A 22,296-nucleotide genomic window follows, 5' to 3' on the forward strand; every position below is an offset into this window, starting at 1 on the left:
CGGGGGTGGGGGGGTTGGGGAGTTGGGGAGGGGACTCGGGCACCACCAGGACTCGAGGGGATGGTTGTGCCACAGCTCACGGGGTCTGAAAGGCAGAGGGAGCCACCTGTGGCCCGTGGATGTGGGGCTGGGAGACTGCCAGCCCCTGGGGTCACAGCCCACTGTGGCTGAAGAGGGGAGACCCACACAGAGAGTAAGGGCAGCCCCATGGGCTCTGTGTGGGCCAGGGGCCAGGGTGGGAAGAGGCAGGGGCCCAAAGCAGGTGGCAGTGGCCCCAGCAGGAATGGACACACTGTGAGGAGACCGTCCCCAGGGCCAGACCAGCCTCTGAAAGCAGAAGCCAGATCTCAGCTCCCAGGCCGGGCAGGAGGAATGAGGAAATCGGCCCAGGCCAGCGCGGCTGCCATGGCCCTTCCTGTCCTCCCAGCGGCGGGAGGGCTCCAGCTGCGAACACTTTGCCCAGACGGGGCAGGTGATGCAAGTGAGGGGCCGTGGGCTCTACAGGGCCTGCGGGCTGATTGGAAGAAAGTGGGCCCCTGGGCAGATATGGCCCAGGCCGGTGTTGCTGAGTGGATGGGGCTGGGGCTATGCTTTCATCTCCCCTCGCAGCCCCCACAGGGTACGGTGCCTGTCCCCCTCCTCACTGTGCGAGGTGGGCCTGACCCCGAATGTCTCCTGTAGATCCTGGACCGCCCAGCCTTCAGGGGGCCTCCCCTCCTCACCCCATGCCACCCCCACGGCGATGGGCCACCCTGCCTGGTCCCTGCCTCCAGGGCAGAGGCAGGTGAGAAAGCACAGAACTCCCAGGTGCATGGGGTTTAGCCTTGGGTCTGAGACCTGCCCCTTTATGCCTCAGTTTGCCCACCTGTGCTATTGTTGGACCAGTGGCCTTGGTGGCCCTTGGAGGCCCAGACACTGGGTGACCCGTTGGACGGTGCCAGAGGGAGGCTGCCCACCGCCCTGGCTGAGGCTCCCTGGGCTTGCCTTTCCCACAGACTGAGGCCCGGGGAACCCAGCGTGGCCAGGAGAGGCAGGGGGGCTCAGGGGGTGGGGAGCAGGGGGAGGGCTCCAGGCTTCCCCTGCACCCCGGCCTGCATCTCCTTGGTCCCAGGAAGATGCCTCAGAAGGGACTCGTGCTGGGGACACCGTGGCCCATCCAGAGTAGAAAAGGACCCTGGGCTTTGTGGGTGTGGCTCCCCCTCACCTCCCCACCCCACTCCCCCGCTCAGGCCCAGCCCTTCACACAGGCCCAGCCCAGCATCGCAAAGCTCAGGGCTGCTGACCGAGTCCCAGCCCTGGCAATGCCTGCTATGAACGGTGTGGTCATTCTCTGGGGTCTCTGTAGTCTTATCTGTAAAATGGGGCTTAAAATTTTGAACTTTTAGGGTCCTTGTGAGATACCAGATGACATGGGTCAGAGTCTTGGCCCAGGGCTGGCACAGGCTGGAACGCTCAACAGATGCAACGATTGAGCGCCATCAGCCGCCACTGGGCCAGGTACCACCCGCAAGGGGCCCAGGCTCCCACAGTCAGAGCCCCCGTGGCAGCAAGTGCCCCTCCCATTTCATTTGCTGATCGCCCATTTCGAGAGCCCCTTGTACCTTCACCATCTTGTACCCTCTTCCCGACATCCTCGGAGTGTAGTTGCTTCCCTATGTGGGCTCCGGGGCAGGCCGGTCCGCTGTCTCTGGAGGTGGCTTCTCAGTGCCCGGCACAGAGCCTGGCACACAGGGGGCGTTCTAGAAGAGAGTGTGGAATGCCCAGCACTGAGGCCGCCGCCGGGGCCTGCACAGGGCAGCCCAGGGAAGCCTCGGCGATGTGGCGGGCGTGCGGCCAGGTGGGCCTGGGCTTCTTAATCACTAACAATGGTAACAGCTCCCATCCCCTGCTCCTCATTACGTCCATTATCTCGCCCCAAAGGCACACCACCAGCCTGTTAGGTATGTGCCGTTATCATCCCACTTTATAGACAAAGACATTGAGGTGTGGGAGGTGAAGGTCAGGTAGCCTGTGACTGGCTTAGAGAGGATTTTCATTTCCTTGGCTCCGGACCTGGGTTCAGAACCCCGACTGCCTCCTGCCTTCCTCCAGCCTGGGGGCCTGGGTCAGGACGAGCCCTCTGTGCCTTCCTCCGCCCTGACTGGCAGACAAGGGCAGACCCACCATTCTCTGAGACTCCAAGCCGTCCCCTCCCACCTTCACGCCCACACCTATCTGCACAGACGCAGGTCTCAGGCCTGCCCCCATGTCAACTCTCCCGCGGCTTCCATTCCCTGGGTCTTGCAGGCTCCCCCCACCCTGCTCCCCGCTCCCTGCTGCATCCTCCGGGTGGGCAGGCGGTGGGCCTGTGGCCTCCATGTCACCACTTCTGCTCGCCCAGCCCCAGCTCCTGCTCTGTGCCCACTGGTCTCAAGGCTTGAGGAAGCGTCTTCAAATGCTTTCTCACTTCTGTCTCTTCCTGTTCACTCCCTTCTAGTACCTTCTTCTGTCCAGGGCCCCCGCCCGCCCCACCTCAAGCTGTGGTTCCTTCGGAAGTTGCCGGCCTAGGTTCCCTCTGCCGTTGCTGGCGGGCCTCAGCCACCACACTGGTGAGCCGTCCTTACTCCTCACTCTGGTCCTGTCCCTCCCCTCAGGGCTCCCCATTTCCTCCTGCAGCAGCGAGGCCTTCGGCCTTCGTAAGCCAACGTTTTCACTTCTCCTCCCTCCCCACCCGCAGCTCAGCCTGGAAGTGCAACACCTTCTCATTGTGTCACTGAAGACACCCACCTCAGTGCTTCCTCCACCGCCCGGCCGAATATTCCAGCACATTCTCCCCTTTCCCCTGCTCCGAAGTCTGAGGCATGACCTGCACCTGCCCACACGCTCATCTCCCCTGTTGTTTGCTAAGTGACTGCCTTGTATCCGTCTTTCACAAGTGCCATTCCTAAGTAGGTTATAAGAAATTATTTAGGGCAGTGGTTCTCAACCTTGGCTGCACATTAGAATCACCTGGGAATCTTTTTAAAATCCTGATTTCTGGGCCTCATCCTCCAGAAATTCTGTTTCTTTGTTATGGGGTGGGGCCACAACATTAGTAACAAAGAAACAGAATTTCCGGAGGATGAGGCCCAGAAATCAGGATTTTAAAAAGATTCCCAGGTGATTCTAATGTGCAGCCAAGGTTGAAAACCACTGATTTAGGGGATATATTTGTAATAGGGGAAATCAAGAAATAATTCAAATGGCCAAATATAAGAGCAGTGGTGTGTGAACAATGAGGAAACATGAGGTGCTCCTCTAAAGACTAGCCTGATGGCAAACACAGTGACCTGGTGTCGGTGAAACCTGTTAGGAGGATGGGTCTGTTCCCTGTTCCTTTCCCAGTGGGAAGACATCACTGATAACAGTTTTGATGGGAGTGACGTGGGAGGCTGGGCAACTAGTTCTGGCTGTGACCTCTGTCCAGGTGCCCACCTTCCAGGTCCCGCCCACCTGGGCTGACCCAGGACCCCAGAAACAGCTTTCCGGCAGCACCCACTGTGGGCCCTGCTCAGGCCCCTGTTGGCCGCCTCAGGCCCTCTAGGGCTGAGTGAGAGGAGAGGTGGCCACCACGGGCACACCTGCTCCCTGTTCTCCCCTCCTCCTGGCAGGTCGGTGCCAGGGCAGCTCCAGGGTCGGGCTGGGCCGGGGAGTGCAGGCAGGATGGGCCTCAGCACCCACATTTCCTTTGCAGTTCGCGGTATTTTCACCGCGTCCTCAGGGCACCCCCACCAGGCCCTGCCCTGGCTGCAGGGACTCTGGGCTAAGTGGTGGCAGTGGCAATCTGCCTGGGTGGCTGTGACATTTCACGGTTCCCAGAGCATCTCCAAGCCTGATCTGCCTTATTCTCACCACTGGCCTGTGAACAGGGCTCATTACAGATGAGGGACCCGAGGGAGGCTCAGAGAGTTAGCGTCCCGTGGTCAGCGAGTGGCAGCCAGGACTCGGCCCAGTCTTCCTGCTTCTCTCTGGGTGTCTGGATTCAAGGAGGAGGAGGCCCCGCCCTGGTCACCCTGTTTAAAAGTGCATGCTCCCCGCTCCCTGCTTCGTTTTTCTTCTCCGCCCTTACCTTCTCATGCACTGTGCACCTGGCTACGCATCTCGTCCCTGCTCTCTCCCCCAATGGGAATGGAGGCTCCACGAGAGCAGGACTTGCTATGCTTTATTTGCTGCTTTGTGTCCAGTGTCTAGAGCAGTGCCTGGCACCAAGTAGATGCTCAATAAATACCGGGATCCATGAGAACGAGGCCTCACGTGCTCCTCAGCCCAGTGAGAGCCCATCAGGAAGCCACACACTACAATGAGGCCAAGGGTAGACATGGTGGGACAGGAGGCTGGCTCTGTGACCAGCTGGCCCCTCCCCAGGAAGCCCTACCTACCTCCCAGGCCCCCTCCGTTAGCCAGGGTGTGTGCCCACCTTATCCCCCTGCTTCTCGGGGGCAGGGCTATCATCTGCACACCCCCAGGGCCAGGAACAGAGGGGCGCTCTCCAGCTGTCTGTCAAATGCATTAATGGGATTCAATTTCTGCTTCTCCCTGGAAGCAGCTCCCACCCCCAAGCACACAGAAAGTGCTCGATAAATTCACATAGAATGAATGAAGGCCTGCCTGGCTCGGCGCTGCTTTTCTCTTCTTTACGTCTGTTCAGTCCATCCTAACCCATCTGAGCCCTGACTCGTGGGCTCACCCGTGTCCTGCTCACCTGTGTCCTGCCCACCCGTGTCCTGCTCACCCGTGTGCTGTTCGCCCGTGTCCTGCCCGCCTGTGTCCTGCTCACCTGTGTCCTCCTTGCCCGAGGCCCCTCTCAGTCAAGGCCTCTGGTTCCAGGACGGCCCTAGCACCATCCCTACAGCCCCTGCAGGCCTGGCCACCAATCCCTGGGTGTGGGCACTCCTCAAGGTTTCCGATGATTTTCTCCTGCCCTGGGAACCTGCTTGTGTCAGGACCAGCACAGCTGTTGCTGAGCGAGTGGGGAGGGTGCTGGAGGCTCTCGTCTCCGGCAGCTGCGGTGGTCAGGCTGCTATTTCCGGCTTCTCCAGGCTGTGGGCCTGGTGGGGCCGACCAGTCTCTCCAACCGGAGTCTGGGGTCTGGGAGGCAGTCAGGGCCCGGGGCTGCCAGGCGAGAGTGTAAGGAGGGCTGATCTTGCTGTGTGTTTACCAGGGAGAAGGCCCTGGCTAATAGAGTGTTCTAGTTTTGGCTGAAGACTTGCCACCCAGTGAGGTAACTTCCAGTCTTCAGCACTCACTGGAGTCCCTAGCAAGCAAGCATGCAGTCGCTGGTTAAAGGGGAGAAATACAGTGGGGCCTTGACTTACGAGTGTCCTGACTAACGAGTTTTTTGAGATACCAGCTGTCTCTCTGCTGATTTTTTGCATTGAGTTGATAGAGTAATTTGAGTTAACGAGCTCCTTAAGGAGCTCCTTAACGAGCTCGGTCTCAGAACGAATTAAACTCGTAAGTCAAGGCCCCACTGTAAATGCTTACTTACACATACAGTTCAATAACCCAAACTTTTGAAACCAGGGCACTGAGCAGCTTGAGGGAAGTGAGGAGTTGGGGACCCCAGGCCACGCTGTTCTGCACAGGCTCACGGAGGGACTCGGGGGGATGGGGTCACATTGTAGGAGGACTGGCATCTGCATGATGCTAAGGCAGGGGCAAAAGAGAGGTTTTTGTTCAGTTGAAGCTTAAGGGCAGGAACACGAAAGGTAAGGGAGGAATAAAAGGGGGCGAGGGGCAAGCAGTGAAAAAAGCAAGGCAGGAACACGGTGGAGCCTTTCGAGGACTGACTGTGCTCACTGTGGCTGACTACGTGTCAGCGCTGCTCTAAGCGTTTTGCATGTCCCAGCTGCCGGCGCCCTCCTGCAGCGTGCCATTTCTCAGAAGAGGAAACAGGACAGGTGACTTGCTCAAGTTCACGTCGCTAGTAAGTGGTGGAGGCAGGACTTGACTCCGGCGGGCTGGCTCCGGAACCCACGGGCCTCAGCTTCCACAACAAGCCGACCAGCCAGGGCGAGGCTTCACGGGGGAGTGGGCCCCGTCTGGACTCAATTCTGTGAAGGGGTTGCTCCCTGGGGCCACTGATGGGTGAAAGATGGAGGGCCACCGAGCCTGGTGGCTGGGCAACAGCAGGTGAGGCAGAGGAGGTGCCCCAGAGGGCAGCCGGGGTGTCACTGCGGGTGGGAGAAGGCAGGGGAGACAGGTGGAGGCGGCCAGCTGGGTGGTGCAACCCAGCAACCCACGCAGGCCCAGAGCCCGAGGGTGGGGTCAGGGGAGGAGTCCTCCCAACCCTGGGCCTGAGCGGGAATCCTGGGAGAGGGCACTGAGGCAGGACAGGCCATCAGTCACCTGGAGCCTGGGTGTGGGTGGTGTGTGAGTGTGGGTGTGGTGCGCTCAGAAAGGAATGACTTTTGAGGAGTCACACCCCGCCCCTCAGGGCACTCTGGCCATGGTAGGCTGACCCTTGCCCCAGACCCCAGGTCCCCAGACACCAGCCCCAGCTGGGCTATGAGTCCAAGGTAAAAATCTGTCCACAACCTACTTGAATTTATGCACCCAAACGACTACTTCAAAGTGGTCCCCGGGGAGGTGACACTTATCCTGCGGACAGTGTCTCACTCAGATGGCGTTTGGCCTACAGTCCTGACTCCTTCCATCGGCTCCAGTGGTGGCCTGTCCCAGTTCTCTGAGGACCAAGAAGGCAATGGATGCCAGGGACTGGGCACAGGGCCCAGCATGCACGGTGCTGGAGGGCGGCCATCACTAACACCCACCCTCCACCTCATTTCCAGAGGCACCTGGCGCTCTCCTGCTTCCACTCCGGTGCACCTGTCCAAACAGCCAAAGGTCGGCGGGAGCCGGGAGCTCTGTATCGACGCACAAGTGTGATCCTGGAGTTGAAAGGGACGGGTTTTCCTGGGTGGTTTCTAAACTGTCCTGAAGGGCATGCTCCAAACAGGGTCTCTGGAATGAGGAGACCCCTGTGAAGCGGGGGGAGGGGGGACCTGCTTTGGGGGGACGACTGTCTGTCACATGCCGTCCCAAGTGGTGCAGAGGCAGCTGGCCCGCAGCAGGGAGGGTCATGCTGGCCGTTCCTGGGTTGCTGTGGGGCTTTTATTGCCATGATTGGTCATGATTTCTCATGACCCCAAGCATGACCTCTCAGGCTTGTAAAGTGTGGTTCTTCCAGAGGAATCTGAGAAGAATGAAGGCGCCAACGTGGGAACCCTGGAGGACAGCGTGAGCTCGGTTAGGAAACAACCTCGGAGCGATTTCATATTTAACCTGGAATCCGTTCCTGGGGCCCGCTGTTGTTATTAAAACCTTGGTCATTTTCTTTCATAATTGCAACTATTTTCATCTTGTTTTCCTCAGATAATGGGCTATTATTTCAACCAAATGTGATATGGACTTTAACCTGAGAATAGGACACAAGCTTTGAAGTCAGACTTTTTCTAACTGTGGGCTGGTCCTGGCTCAACCATCTGAAAAGCAGTCCGTATTTATATCTATTTGCATAGCCACATAGGAGACTATCTGCATACACCCAGGCTGCTTCAAAGCTGGTCTTCGGGGGTGCAGGTGGACACACGAAGCCCCTGTGGTGAGGTCTGGCCTTGGGCCCAGCACACACACCTGGGCCTGCCTCCCGCTGACACCTGGTCTCAGCCAGTCCCAACCATCGCAAGCCCCTCTCCTCCTGTGGAGAGTAACACAAGGAGGCGGAAGTCTTATTCAGGGCCCTGTGCGCAGGACACCCTCCCGAACCGCCTCTTCACCTGGGAAGCAGGGTAAGGCGAGTGTGAGAAACAGAGGACCTGCCTCCACTTCCTTCATGTAATAAAGATGGGAAGGAGGGAAGGAGGGGAGGAGGGAAGGAGGAGGGGAAAAGGGAGGAAGAAGGGAGAGAATAGATGAAGGAGTAAGTAAATACCCACTTGCAGGCCTCGGGTAAGTTATCTAACCTCTTTATCTCAGGTTCTTTATCTGTAAAAGGGGGATGATAACACTCACCCTCACCCTGGGTGGGGCACATACACAATCAACCAATGAATGCATAAGTAAGTGAAACAGCAAATTGATGTTTCTTCTTCTCTCCCTCTTCCCCTTCCTCTCTCTCAAATAGCAATAATAAAAAAGAGATAACACCTGCCCTCATTTAGTTGTTTTTGAGGATAAAAAAGACAACACATACATGGACAGCAGCTAGTATGGAACATCCTTCCTTCATAGCTTAATGAGAGCAGCTCTCACCAATACCACCCGCCCACCTCCCTCTTTCCATTTGACATCTGGTCCCCTCTCCCAGCGTGTACTCTACTGGCACTGTACGTAAGCCCCATAGATGCATAAACAAAGCGGACGTTCCTTCTCTTGTTTTCCCTTTAAAAAGCACCAATGAATTAATTATGATGCCATTAATAGAATTCAATGTCATCTTACCATGCTAAGAATGGTGGGACCAGCCCGTCCCTAGGAACTGGGTCAGGATTGGGGCTAGTTCTATTTATAGGCCCAGGCAAGAGGCACTCTGAATGTGGTTGTTTCCCTGGCAAGGCTGTGACCCCAAAACAAGAGTTTGTAGCCACCAGGAACCGAAACTGAGTCAGAAGCAAAAGTGACCTGCGCTGCTCTGGTTGTCCTGCCGTGGGAAAGCACGGGCCGGGTGAACAAGCAGGTCAGTGGGTTGTTTGTTCTGAGTGTTAGAGCAGGACCAGGGTGTGTGTGCGGCAGAGGGGAGGGTCTGGGAACTCCCACAGATACGTCTAATCTCTCATTCGCTAACATCACGATGACTCATCGTTTTGTCTTCCTAGTAATCCAGAAAGGGTCACTTTCTAACAGGGGCATTCTGACTTTTTAGATGAAGGCCAAAGTCAACATCAGAAAATCCTTTTTCTGGTCTGCAGTGACAGCCACTGCTCAGCCAGCGTTTCTGTGTGCAAGCACCCTGCTTGGCGCTGTATGTACTTTCCTTGCAGGCATAAAGCAGCATTACTGGTTCCCATTTTATAGGTGAGGAAAGCAACACTCGGGTTCAGGAAAGACCCACGCTGGAGCCCACTCATCCGGCGAGGCCGCCTGCGTCCGGCGACCTCACACTCCGGGCCCCCGTCGGCACGGTGGGAGTGTTTACACTTGGGGAATTGCCAAACAGTACAAATCAGGGCCCCTCCTGTATAAACTGCTCAAGAACGGCTTGTGAAGTATTTACCAGGCACTGACTGGGCAGAGGCAGGATTCAAACAGAAGTTCTCTCCTCCTCACGCGCATCCTCTTCCCAGCTGCCCCCCTCACTCCCCCCGCTGCCCCCGGCAGCCGGGCCTCTCTAATCAGCACGCCTGCCTGCAGGTGGTGGGTCCCCAGGAAGCCAGCTGAGCAGCAGGGAGCAGGCTGACCGCGGGCCACCAGGGCTCCCATGCCTCCTGCCCCGGGCCCAGGAGATGCCCTGGTCACTCGGGGTATTATTAGTAAACATATCCGAGTCCTTTTCCTGGTCTTTGTGAGCTAAAGATTCGCTGAAATGAGAGGGCTGGGTAAGCTGCAGGCAGGATTTAGGTGGTAATAATAATGCGCTCTCCTATACCGCACTTTTCATCTTCAAAGCATGTTGTAGCCGTTTGCTAATTAGTCCTGGGCTGCGCCCCGTGTGCAGTGCAACGCTCCGTGACAGGCCGGACTAGAAAGAAGTGTTTAAACAGACACAGGTGACTGTCATCCATTTACAAGCGCCACCTGCTTCTGTTGCTGGGGGTGGGGGAAGAGATACAATCTCGTAAGTGCTGGTTTTGAATCCCAGGCGCTGGAAATATGAAGTTGCTATTATCACCTTCTGCTGTTTGGTTCCCCGAACCCTCCCCCTGTGCTGAGGGGGCGGAAAGTCTTTTTAAAAATCACATTGTATCCACACTCAAGCTTATCCGTAGTACATCCTCCTTTACTGGGAAAGATAAAATAAGCCTCGGTTTACTAGAGAGTCGTGGACGTAGGTGAAAAATGACTGGATCGCCAACCAGGAAGGAGCCTGGGTTGAGTCTGACCTGGCAGGGCTGGCTGGGGGTCGTGGGTAACTCACTCAACCTCTCTGCACCGTTTCCTCCCCGGCTGCCTCACAGGTTGGCCGTGGAGCTGTGCTGAGATGCAGTGAGTGGCAGCACTTCCGAGTGAGGATGTGCGCGCTTGGCAGATGTGCCGGCGACATTAACGACCGGCCAGCCCGAGCTTCCGTGGACCCCCGAGGCTGGCAGGGGCCGGAGGGCCACTCCCAGATCACACTGCCCACTGCTGACTGCTGTCGCGACTGACTGGCAATTGAAATGCAAGGGGCCAGGCTGCCCACCTCCCACCCATAGCTGCCTCTGCTAGACCTGGAGTGGGACCCCTTCTGGGTCCGAGGAAACCCTGACTCAGTCAGCTCTCGGCTCTGCGGGCAGCGAGCCCCTCCAAGCCCCTCCACGTGGGGAGGGCGGCCCCAGCAATCCTAAGTGTTATGGAGCAGGGGGGGGGGGTTGGCACACAGATGCATTGCGGTAGAGGGACAGTCCGCTGGCTGAGGGGTCATGACCCTAACTCAGCACCATTGCCTGGGAGTGCTACCAAATCCAGGGGCCTGGGCCTGGCGAGCGAGCTCCCATTCAGCACCCTGCGGGGGCCCAGAGCAAGTCTCTAAAGGCTCCCGGGCGAGTCGGGCGAGCTGAGTCCTTGTAGAACAGGGAGAAGGGACTTCCTCAAGGTCACCCAGCCTGCTAATGGCAGAGTGGGGGGTGGACCCTGGACTCTTCTGTCATGGGAATTCCCGAGGTTTCAGGGCCGGGACAAAGTACGCAGTAAAGGATCCAAGCCGGGCAGCTGTCCAGCTGGTGGCCGAGCCGGGTCTGTCAGCTCCGCTCCGGCCTCTGAGAACATTCCTGGTGCCGAGAATCCAGGAGGGAGAGCCAGTCCCCACGAAGGACTGCGCTGGTTCCGTGCAGGCTTCCGGGAAAGCTGGGCTCCCAGGTGAAAGCACGTGCAGCCTGCACAGGTGGGGCCGCTTCACCTCCACCTGGGAGGCAGGTGGTGTAAGGAAGAGCCGGGAGCAGGGCAGCGCTTGTCCCTCGCCTCTGTGTGCAGGTCCTGCTTCCTTTCGTGAGAGCCTCCGGGCGGAAGAATGCTCCACTAAGCTGCGACTCTTGTAAAGCTGCCAAGCGGGCTGTAGTCAGCTGGTGTGAGGAGGGGAGCCGTGACGAGTAGTGAGGCCTGGCTCCCAGCTCCCAGCTCTGCTGCTGATCTGGGAGACTCTCCACAGCTCGGGGCTCAGTTCTCTGCTCTGTACACTAGGGAGCCGCAGGGGGAGGGCCTGGGTGCAAACAAGATGATTCCTGAGACCCCGTCCGGCTCCGATAAGCCACACACTTAGGACAGACGGTCCTTGGCTCTGCTCCTGGTCGGTGCAGAGCTGCCAGGTCTGAGCCCGGGTCACAGACCGGCCAGAGGTAACCCCCGAGGCCCCACTTTCAGGTGTGAGTCCCACAGTGCTGCAGGTGCCCCAAGAGCTCTCCCGTCAGGGGTGAGGAGGAGAGAGGGACACACTCATCACACATTCAGCAAACGAACGACAGCCTCGGGGTCAGCAGGGGCTGTGCACACGGAGCTGTAGGGGTGGGGAGGGGGTTGTTGCTGGACCCAGCGGTTCTGAGCTGCAGCCTGGGCCTGGCTGAGTGGACGGCTGAAACCGTGCAGGCTGGTCAGTTTGGTTCGGGCAGCGCCTTTTCCAGTGGAGGACTGCCCCAGTGGGAAATGGTGGGAAATGTAAACCACACACACACACACACACACACACACACGGTTTAATCTTAACACTTACAAGAGGTCTTAGGGACAAAGAATAAGGGTGTGTGCATTTATGATGTCTTACTTTCCCTGGAAAAATATTGCATCATGATTTTTGTGACTTTATTTCTTCCAAGTCAGGACTACACTGAAGGAAACAAAGGGAGAACTGAGGGGGGGGCGGGGCGTGGCTCGAGGAGCTCACCACAGCCAGCCCCAGCGTGGGCTCCAGGCGGGCTCGCGAAGCTGCTGTGTGGGGTGAAAACGCTGCCTGAAGACGGTCCAAGTGGCTTCCAGGAAGCAGCACATGTGCTGACACGCATGTGGACAGAGCAGTCTGGCTGGCCACCGCTCCAGACTGGTGTTTCCTAGAGCTTTCCATTGGCAAACGCTGCCTCCTGGAACTGAGGGACAAAGGTTCTGAAATAAGCCCTGGTGGGAAAGAGGGGAGAGGAGCTGTGTTAGCACAAACAACTCAGCAAAGGGCGACGCGGCGCTCCCCACCCAACACAGGACAGTTGTTATTTATTGTTCAGGCATCTTGGGCTGGATTTTCCTTCCGATGCAAAGCCTCTGGCTTTTTCCTAGGGAGCTGCATGCGCTTCACGATTGTTCTGTCTGCACGGAGACGAAAGGGCCTGGGCACAGACCTCCTATGAGACATCAGTACTCAGGTCTGTCTGCCGTTTCCCAGCCCAAAGGCAAGGCCTGTCCACCGACAAGCCAGAGACTGACCACCCAACCACCGCCGTTCTCGTCGTCTGAAACATAAAGAGGTTGCACTTTTCACTCAGTTGGACCGTTAACTTCATGCAGACAGAGGGTCTAATTAAAAGGATTTCTAAGTTATCCCCGGTCTCCATTTATTCCCAACCATATATGTAGCTTGGTCTCCTGGAAAGAAAGCCAGGCTGGGCATCAAGAGGACCCTCCCTCCCTGTCAGTCAAAGCCTCCTGCCGGGAGGGGCACACCTTCTGCCGTTGCCTCTCTGGCACCCAGATTGGAATCTGCAGAAACGGGCCTATGCTGTACATCAGGCATGGGCACTGGGGTTGTGAGATGACACAGATATGGCACCTGCCACACAGGAGGTCTCAGTGTAGAGGAGACAGACACATAGGTAACACCAACTGAGGTGGGAAGGGCCCTTGCGGAGGTGCCAGGAGGCACCCACCTGGGGTGATCAGTGCAGGCGGAGGGGGAGCAGGCATTACAGGGGTGCCCGGGAAAGACAGCAGGGGCAGTGGCTTGGGGGCAGGGATGGCTTGCTGTGAGCTGGGAGCCAAACGCAGTAAGTGGAGGGAGAGGAAGCTAGACAGGTTGGGTGGGCACCCCATGCCTGGTTACCCAGGCTTGCCTCCTACCTCTCTCTTCCACCCCTCACTCTTGTATGAGCAGAGAAGTCACGCAGTACTTATCCGGAAGTGGCTCTCCCAGAACTGCAGTGTGAACTAGCAAGAGCCACCAAGCAGACTCGTCACCAGGACTGCAGAGGCCTCATGCACCTCCCCCAAGGGAGCCCGCAGTCCACTTTATTTAGGGTGCAGTTCTAACCCGCGTGGCACTGCAGTTCCCGGAAAAACTCAGGGATCCTCCTGCAGGGGCGGGGGCCCTCCCTGATCACAGCCCAGTGCAGTTATGGGTGGCCCTGACTGCCCCCCAGCACCAAGTCAACCCAAGCCCTCTGCAATGTCACAGCTTTGCTCTGCCCTCAGTCCCACCTCTGCAGCCTCTGCAGCACTTAACCAGTGGACCACTCCGCCCCCCACCACCACCTCTTTCTCTCTTTCGAGGAGACATTAGCACCACAGAGCTCCCCACTCCCAGACCAGCTCTCCCCTGGGGTCTCCTCCATCCTGCCCTGCTTTCCACGCCCCAGGCTCTGCCTGCCGACACCACCGACACCACCGGCAGCAGAGACCCACCCAGTCTGGGTCTCCAGCCCCATTCCTCCCCCAAACTTCCAGTCCCGGGGCCTGCTGTCTCTCTGCCATTCAGCGTGTTTCTCCCCAAAGAAGTGCTCCCCACGCTTCGGTACTTGAAAGTGCTCTGGCCCATTTGCACTTCTGTTCCCCCCTCTCCCCAGGCCCTAGGGTGGACTCACCCTGCAGGTCCTCCCTCTTCCTCCCGAATGTCCCCTCCTTCCTGACACCCTCTGGCTCTCGGTCTTGTTACCTTTCAACAAAACCGCTGCAGGAGCGGTTTCTCGCTGGACACAGGCCTACCTCACCTCTACGTCACCACCGACCGAGAATCTTCACGCCCCCAAACTCGCAGCCGCACTCAGTGACTTCCACTCTGGCTCCACAACACTCTAAAGAAGGTCCCCGCGACCTCCGTTACATTTTTGGGATCTTGTCCCCCCACCCCGCCCCCTCTGAGAAGCTAAGAAAGCTGCAGGTGAGTCTCCCCACTGTGATGTCTCATGTAGCTGGGGATGTCGGGCCCTGGGAAGCCCATCACAGTCCTGGGTGTGACCTCCGCCCTCAATCCAGCCATTGCTCTCCCCTCACAGGGGGCCTTTTCCACGCTCAGGCCAAAGGCCCTGCTCCCAGCAAGTCCTCCCCGGCCACCGGCCGGTCCTCTCCCTGCACGTGGACACTGTGCCTCTCCCAGGGCGTCAGTCACCTGCGCGCACGTCTCACCTGCTGGGCTGCCTGCCAGCCCTAGGAAGCGAGAGCACGTCCCCTCCCGGTGACCCCACACCTGCCACTGCGCGCTCAGCAGGCCCGTGGTGGCTGTCGTTAAGGTGACGACTGAGGGCCGCCCGTTTGCAAGCAGTTCAGGCGTGTCCACTACATGCTGTTTAAGAAGGCGAGAGACGGCACCCAGAAGCACATGAATGTTAATACTCAGGTACTGAAGAAGAAAATGTCGTCCACTCTCAAACTTTAAACTGCCAACAATTGGTGAGAAAGAAAGATCAAGCCCCTCCTTCATCCTCATCTTGCTAACACGGTCCAAACTGTCACCTTCTCTGAGACTTCAGACCCTAAGCGCTTACCTACCCCTGCACATCCTCTCCTGGTCCTCATGGGGGCTGGGATGAAGCAGAGGAGACGCCCCCTGGTGAGGAGGGGACAGGCCAAGAGACAGCGTGGAGGAGGAAAGAGCAGCCCTGGTTTTCTTGGGGAACTTCTGGGGGAAGGGGCTGCTCCTTGTGGTCAAGAGGGAGCACGCCTGACAGCAAGCTCCTTCCTGCTTCAGACAGTTCTGCAGGCTCCTGTTCTGCCCCGGGCTTTCCCCGCAGCCCTACTGCGTGCCCTGGAGGGAAGAGCCTGGAGAAGGTTACTCACAGGCACGAGACCACCAGCTTGCAGTGCCGCTCGCTCAGCGACCTCGTGAAGTCGGTTAAGGGTGGGGAAATGACAATGGCTCCCAGCCAATAGATAGATTTTTTTAAAGCGCTGTTTTCATTTATTTCACGTTTTTATTGGAGAAAATGGAGAGCTGCCCGAGTATATACTGCCATCAGCACTAGTTATGTGTCACCTTTGAAAACCTCTTTAACCCAGAGACAAAGTGTACGGCAAGCTCTGACAGTGCTGCAGGGTCGGCAGGGCAGGCCTCGCCCCCCCATTGGCTGGCAGAGACCGCAGGCAGGAAAGGGACCCGAGGCAGCCGGGCCCTCGTTCTCCTCACACGGGGAGTTTATTTTTAGGTGAACTGGAGCTCAACATGCCTTAGGACGAGGGAAGGTTCTGATCCTTTGTTTATCCCAGGCCCTTTGCACCCGGTTTTACAAAATCAGAACTCAGTGCAATGCCAGGGTCTGAGGCTAGGAGAGTAAATGGAAGGTTTTCCAGGACTTGGAGCAGGCCTGGCTCCTGGCTCAGGTCTCAGCTCGCAGGCACAGCAGGGGCCGAGCAGACAAGACTCTGTGGAGCAGGGGTCGGGGAACTGAGATGCTCAGAGGGTCTACTCTTCTGAATCTTGGGTCCAGGGTTAAAGCTCTTCTCTGGGCTCACCTACAAAGCAGGGAGCCGAGCCTGGTGACCTCGGGGGCCCTGCAGATGGCAGGTTGTGATGGACGGGCAGTGCGCGTGGGCTCTGGAGCCCGCCACACCTGCTCCTTACTGGCAGTACCTCTTGGGCAAGAGACCCCCCTTTTTAGTTTTAGTTTCATCACCTACAAAAGAGAGGAATAATGCCCACCTTAAAGGGCAATGCTCAGGAGTGAGACCTGGCCTGGTGCTGTCATAACAGATGGTCAATAGATGCCAACTGTTACCGAGGGACCGAGCTGGGTCTGAGAGGAAGAGGCCGCGAGTCTGTGGGGACAGTCGGACCCTGTGTGGTGAGGTCCCAGGGTCATTGCCCTCAGCTCGGCATTCCCTGCACTGTTCACTGTCACACCGGGCTGGCAGGTGGAGGCATGGAGATGGCGGCCTCAGGGTGAACATCCAGCAGAGTCGCTGGGACACTGCATCTCAAATCCAGTGCAGAGCTGCTGGTGACACACGTGGCTTCTCAGGATTAGCCTTGCAGTGGAGGCGTCTGCAGGCCCTGCTGGCTCCTGCCACCCTGCTGGGTGTGCCTGTGAGGGGCTCTGGTCAAAGGCTTGGCCAGGGGGAGTTGACGCTGTGGACTGGAAGGCGTTTAAGAATCATGGGGCTCTGACTGCCCATGGTGGGGGCATCGAAGCTGGCCTCTAATTGACCGTTTTCTGGTCAGGATAGTATGGGTCACGAAGGGGAGACAGTGGGGAAGTGGAAAAAGCACTGAACCACACGGCAGAAGACATGGGTTCTGGTCCCCACCCCGGCTGGTTGGTCACTGGAAAGTGGGACTCACTTTCTTCAGCTGTAACAAGATTTGTACTTGATGGTCTCTACGTGCCATCCAGCTATGGCTCTAGGACAGTGGTCGGCAAACCGCGGCTCGCGAGCCACATGCGGCTCTTTGGCCCCTTGAGTGTGGCTCTTCCACAAAATACCACGTGCGGGCGCGCATGTACAGTGCGATTGAAACTTCGTGGCCCATGTGCAGAAGTAGGTTTCGGAAAGGGGATAGATGAAACAAGTATACAAGACGAGTGTGGATGGGAGAGTTGGAAGGGGTCAACCTCAGCGAATGTACCTCAATCAGATTGAGGACGTTTTTAGCAAGAGCCAGCTTAGGAGTACCCTAATTAAGTTAATAACAATGTACCTACCTATATAGTTTAAGTTTAAAAAATTTGGCTCTCAAAAGAAATTTCAATCGTTGTACTGTTGATATTTGGCTCTATTGACTAATGAGTTTGCCGACCACTGCTCTAGGATATCCACGTGACCTTGTGTAAGTCACGTGACCTCACTGTGTCTTGGTTCTTCCTCTGTTAAATCAGGGTAGCCAAGCCCAGGGTCCGATGTGTCGTAAGTGGTGGCCGTGCGAGGTGGCGGTGGGGTTATCGCCATCATCTGGGATACTTCCGCACAAATGGGGCGGGGTTAGTGATGGGCACTGCAGAGCCCGGAGCAGAAGGTGGTGGTACCCCAGGCAGTTCCTGTGAGGGATGGAAGGCCTGGGCCAGCCCACTGCCCTCCCATGAGAGGAGGCCTGGAGTGAGGAAGCCGGAGTGAGTTGATAGGGGAAACAATGGATGAGACATTCAATAGTCCCCGTGTCTGGGGAAGGTGCTCTGGACCCCTACAGAGAGTTACAGGGGGCCATCAGGAGCATCCTCAGAGACCTTGGGGGAGGCAGTTAGGAATTTTTGTTCAACAAGGTCTCAGCAGCAGGGTTTTCCCTACTGTAGTTAGTTTTTAATTTATTAAATGAACCTTTTCAAAAGAACAAAAGTCCATGAAGTCAACATCTGAAAATCTGAATCAGTACAGCTTAAGGAAGTGAAAATAAAAACAGGCTATAAAGCCCAAAGAGGTGGACTCTGGGAAGGGAAGGAGCCGCAGGAAGCGGCTGCGCGGGCCCGGCTGCCACTCACACCAGCTCCCATCTGCCAGTGCAAAACAAGCTTAGCAGGTTCGCCAAGATGCCTGCCCGATGCCACTCCGACCCCAGGGCCCCCCGAGCACATCTCACAGAAGCACGGCTGCGTGGAGGGCCCTGTGGTCTTGCTGCCTTTAGCCTCGCTCACATAGGACCTGTTATTCTGCAAGGGCCTAAACAATTGCCTTCTTCCAAAACAGGAGCAAAAGTAGACTCTCTGGAATTCAAAAACACTTTTCTCTGGACAATCACAGATGAGCCGTATGCTGTTGGCCAGAGTCAGGCCAACGTGGTGGCGGGGCAGGCGGGAGGAGTGGTTCGGGGACACGACCCTCATTGTCAGGAAACCAAGAACATATTAATCAAGTCAGAATTCATTTTGGCAAATAGAGGCAAGTTCCCAAACATCCAAGGCTCATTTCTTTTTCCAGTTTTATTCTGCAGCGGTGACTTAACTGGCACATGTTTTCAATCAGTCATATGAAGACTGATTGTGGTCTGCAAATCAAAGCAGTCCTGTAAATAGTGAATGACAAGTCCCGCTAATCATGCCTCGTGGTCTAGTCCTCATTGTCATGAACGGCCACTGCAAATACTGACTCACTTGGGGTTCCTCTCCCCATGTCAAAGGGGGTCATCCTTATAATAGGTCTCTACAGAGAGACTGGTTCCACTTCAGGGCCCTTCACCCCAAGCCCCCGAATGCCTTGTGCAGACTGCCCACACCTCTGGGCGGCCTGGTGAGCCAGTGCCTGGCGCAATGGGCGCTTATTTTGCAGCCATGCCCTGGGCGATGTCAGCCTGGCACTGTAGTGTGAGCTTGAGGAACAAACAAGTGCTTGTAATGAGTACACGCCCACAGCCTCCCTAAATGTGCCAACCCCTGAGCAGGCCGGGTTCATGTTCAGGGGTCCAAACTTTCAAATCAAGAACATGGACACGAGACGCAAAGGCTTGGTCTCATACTGAGGAGAAAATACCCCAAGCTCAGGGTCCGGCGGCGCCCTGGTCCTGAGCTGGAATTGACCTCCCCTCTGCTGGATTCCAGGCACGCGGCTCCCACCTCGGCCCAGACGGTCTGCTCTGACCTGAGATGTAGAGACTGGTGTCTAGACTACATCTTATGCAGCTCGGGCTCCTCGCCGGCCATATGGCTGCGACTAAAGTCTCAGTATGTGTTGAATTAAATCAAGAGCTGTTTAGGAGAAGTTCAATAAACAACCAACTGGGATCCAATCTAGACATCAAAGAATTGGGATGAAATCTGGCTCCTTCTAAATCATAGGGTATTTTTAAATGCTTTCCTAAACTGGTCAGATTACCCAGTAGTTCTCTCTCCTGAGGCACTCCATGGAGTCTCCCAAGCCCGGCCAGTTGCTTGGGATACAGCAGCTTGCGCCCGCTTCCTCAGCTGCAGGGCCAGGCCTCGCTCCCAGGGCTGCCAGCACCTCTGCTCCTGGGTATCCCCGGTGCAGTGTAAGAGCAGGAGAGGAGGGCAGAGAGGGCCAGCCAGCCACGGGAGAGCGAGGGGCAGGGCAGTCCTCCCAGGCTCCTTGCTCTGGGCTCCATCTCTGTGCACGCGTCTGCCATCCCAACCATTCCCCACACCCAGGAGAAGCTCCGGACGGCAGGACCGTGTCACATCCATCCATCTCTGCACCCCGGCTTCACAAATACTACCTAACACACAGCTGCTCAATAACTAGTTCTCAAACGAATGTAAACATTTGGCTCATTTAAAGACAAACGTAGAATTATAGAATTTTGTAAAAAAAAAAAAAAAAAAAAAAAAAAAAAAAAGAAAGAAAACTCAGGGTTCATATTGTCCAATCAGTACAGGGAAGGGAAAACTGAATATGGCTCATAACAGTGACAGCTGTTAGCACAGGTCCCCTCGTGGGCACCTGAGGCAGAGTGTGGGGCCGGTTCAGCCTTGGGGCCCCATGCTCACCTTCCTTAGGGCTTCCCAGCAGGTGAATTTCAATTTGGTGCATGAATGAATGAATGGATGAATGAACAAATGTCCCAGGGGCTCACTGAAGGCCCCAGAGCTAGTAGGCACAGTCTGAGCCAGTCCTCCAGTCTCCTGACTTTCAGGCTGATGCTGTCTCCATCAAGAACCTACCAGATGAGAGGCTGAGAGGAGGAGGTGACAATGTGGCCACTGAGAAAGGTTGGACCTGGATGTGTGTGTGTGAGTGTGTGTGTGTGTGTGGGGGGGGTCAGCTAAGATGATGGCATGCACCTGGCTGGGCTGAGGCCAGATAGTGGGTACAGGGGACTAAGGAACATGGTGCTGCCTGGGCCAGGGACCCCAGAGCAGAGGGGCAGCCTACGCTCATTTTGTCTCCCCATGTGCGCCTCCCAGGTGTGCCTCCGGTGGCAGGTAGGTTGGCAGCGGGCACCTCAAGTCCTCTGCTCAGTCTGCCCAGGGCTGCACGAGCAGGAGCTCAGCATAGGTTCCTGCTGACGGCCACACATATGCCCAGGCAGGATGCCTGGTCACTGCACAGGCCTGGCCAGAAGAAGGGCTCCTCTGCAGGCCACCTGTGCTGGACCGTGAGGGAGAAGCTGCCGCCTGTCCAGTGGTGGTGAGTCACGGCCAAGATCACAAATTACCCTTGCCGTCTTAGTCAGCAACAGGGGAAAAACCAAAGGATGAGCCTCAAAGAGGAAGTGCTAGGGTCCCAGCAGAGCTGACCATGCGGAGTGTGGGTCCCGACCACTGTGGGGTCCAGGCCCCAAGTCACACTCTGGCGGGAGGTGCCCAAGGCCTCTGCTCAGCCTTGCCAGGCACCTGCCTCCACGGAAGGGCCAGGCCCCCCAAGGGCTGATGGAACATGTAGGGGACCATCTCTTCGGGGCATGAAACCACCCTCTCCTTCCCTGAGAGCCTCTCTGGCTTCTGTGTTGTTTGCTGGCTGTCCCTTGGTCTCTCCCCTGGACTCTCAGCATCCAGAGGCTGTAGCTCATGCCGCCCGCAGCGCCTCGGGCCCCACCTGCTGTCTTTTGGGCACAGCGTTTGGTCACTCCAGCACTCTGGGTACTCGCCCTCCTAGCTGGGTGCTCACAGATACCCTGAAGGTCTCGGGGAGGGGCACAGGATGGCATGGTCCCTCTTCTTTTCACTGTAATCCCCCACCTGGCAGCTGAAACAACCTCCCCAGACGCCTGGCTCTGGGCTTACAGGTGGAAAAGCAGCAACTCCAGATAAAGAAACTGCCAGCGGCTGCCCTCCCTGCTGGCGTCCCGGCCCCTGGGGGCCAGCTGCGTGCTGTTCCACGGCAGGCTGGCAGGAGGGCAGGACTTGGGCAGGTGGAGGGCCCGTATGCCAGTTACAGAGAGAGGGGGCAGGAAGGAAGGACAGAAAGGAAAGGAGGATCATACATCCATGGTGGGAAAGTGATATCCGCACCTGGTATCAAAGAGGCCTGTGCAAACGACGGGTGTAACCCACGAGTGTTGTGAAATCGATTTAGTGGGTCCCGAACAGCACTGAAATCGAGTCAAATAGGAGCAGAGTACATCACATGTGGCAAGGAGACATGTTTTTGTGTGAAATGTTTGTTTCCGTTATATACACTGGATTAGGATAGAAAATAAACGTCTTCCTGTGGATTGTGGTAAAAGTCTGGACGCTGGGAGCATAAAGGAGGGGAGGTGCCTACTACTCGCCAGCCGTCGCTGCCACCAGTGAGGTATTATTGGCTCTCTTTTTGCCAAGGAGCAATCTGCGATTCAGAGATGCAGGTAACTCGGTGAGGGTCGCACACCGGGTGGTGGCAGTGCTATCTGTGACCCAGCGCTGCTGGACTTGACGCGCACCTCCTTCCTCACGGCCAGGATCTCCATGGAGGGAGCACGGGAGTGAGCGGGATCCACACCGAATCACGCCGCTGCCTGCGCATCCGCACAAGGAAGGAGGGACATAGGTGGTATCTAATTTTTTTTTATTTGGTGATCCTCCCCCTCCCAAACAACATCTTAGCTGGTTTTTGTTTCCTCTATTAGATCTGAATTACCAACAGCCTGGGAGTGAACTTCGAGAGCTGTTTACTGTCAACTCCTGTTACACCCACACTCGCTCTTACAACCCCTTCTACATGGTCTGCCCTCTTGTAGTTTGGGTGTCGGAGGTGGTGACGGGCGTCTTGATCCCTCTCTAGGAACCTGCATTGGGTGGCTTTTCAGTAGAATTACGATTGTGGTAACAATGGACCAAAGGGATGAACCTGGCTCCCTCTCTCTCTCTTGCCCATCTGGTTCGGGAGGCACTAAGGCACCTGGAAGAAGGAGCCTCCGAGGGCCGGGGAGAGGGGAGAAAGAGCAGGATGGGCAGCGCAACTCACCAGGCGCACAGAGGCACCGTGCGTGCCCTCCAAATGCTGGGCCCCAGAAGGTCCTTTAACATGGATTCATGTGGCATCGCAAGGCTCTCCAGGTTGCTGAGCACTACTACATCGTCAAGTGCTCTAAACTGGTAGGTGCTATTATCCCACGGCACTGAGCTGTGGCCTAGAACTGGGGGGGGGGGGGGG

At 56.8% G+C, this 22,296-nt stretch overlaps 1 protein-coding gene across 1 annotated transcript in view; it reads right to left on the minus strand.

Annotated features, from left to right (window-relative positions):
• Positions 1-11,935: 11,935 nt before the first annotated feature.
• BRE (brain and reproductive organ-expressed (TNFRSF1A modulator)) overlaps positions 11,936-22,296 on the minus strand; it is a 343,490-nt gene continuing 333,129 nt past the window's right edge. The window contains exon 12 of the mRNA XM_005874839.2: positions 11,936-12,258. Within this exon, the coding sequence (XP_005874901.1) occupies positions 12,195-12,258 (64 nt within the window). The 3' untranslated portion in view covers positions 11,936-12,194. The remainder of the gene's footprint in view (positions 12,259-22,296) is intronic.

This window comes from Myotis brandtii, unplaced genomic scaffold (assembly GCF_000412655.1).
Source record: "Myotis brandtii unplaced genomic scaffold, ASM41265v1 scaffold454, whole genome shotgun sequence".
NCBI classification, from domain to species: Eukaryota; Metazoa; Chordata; class Mammalia; order Chiroptera; family Vespertilionidae; genus Myotis; species Myotis brandtii.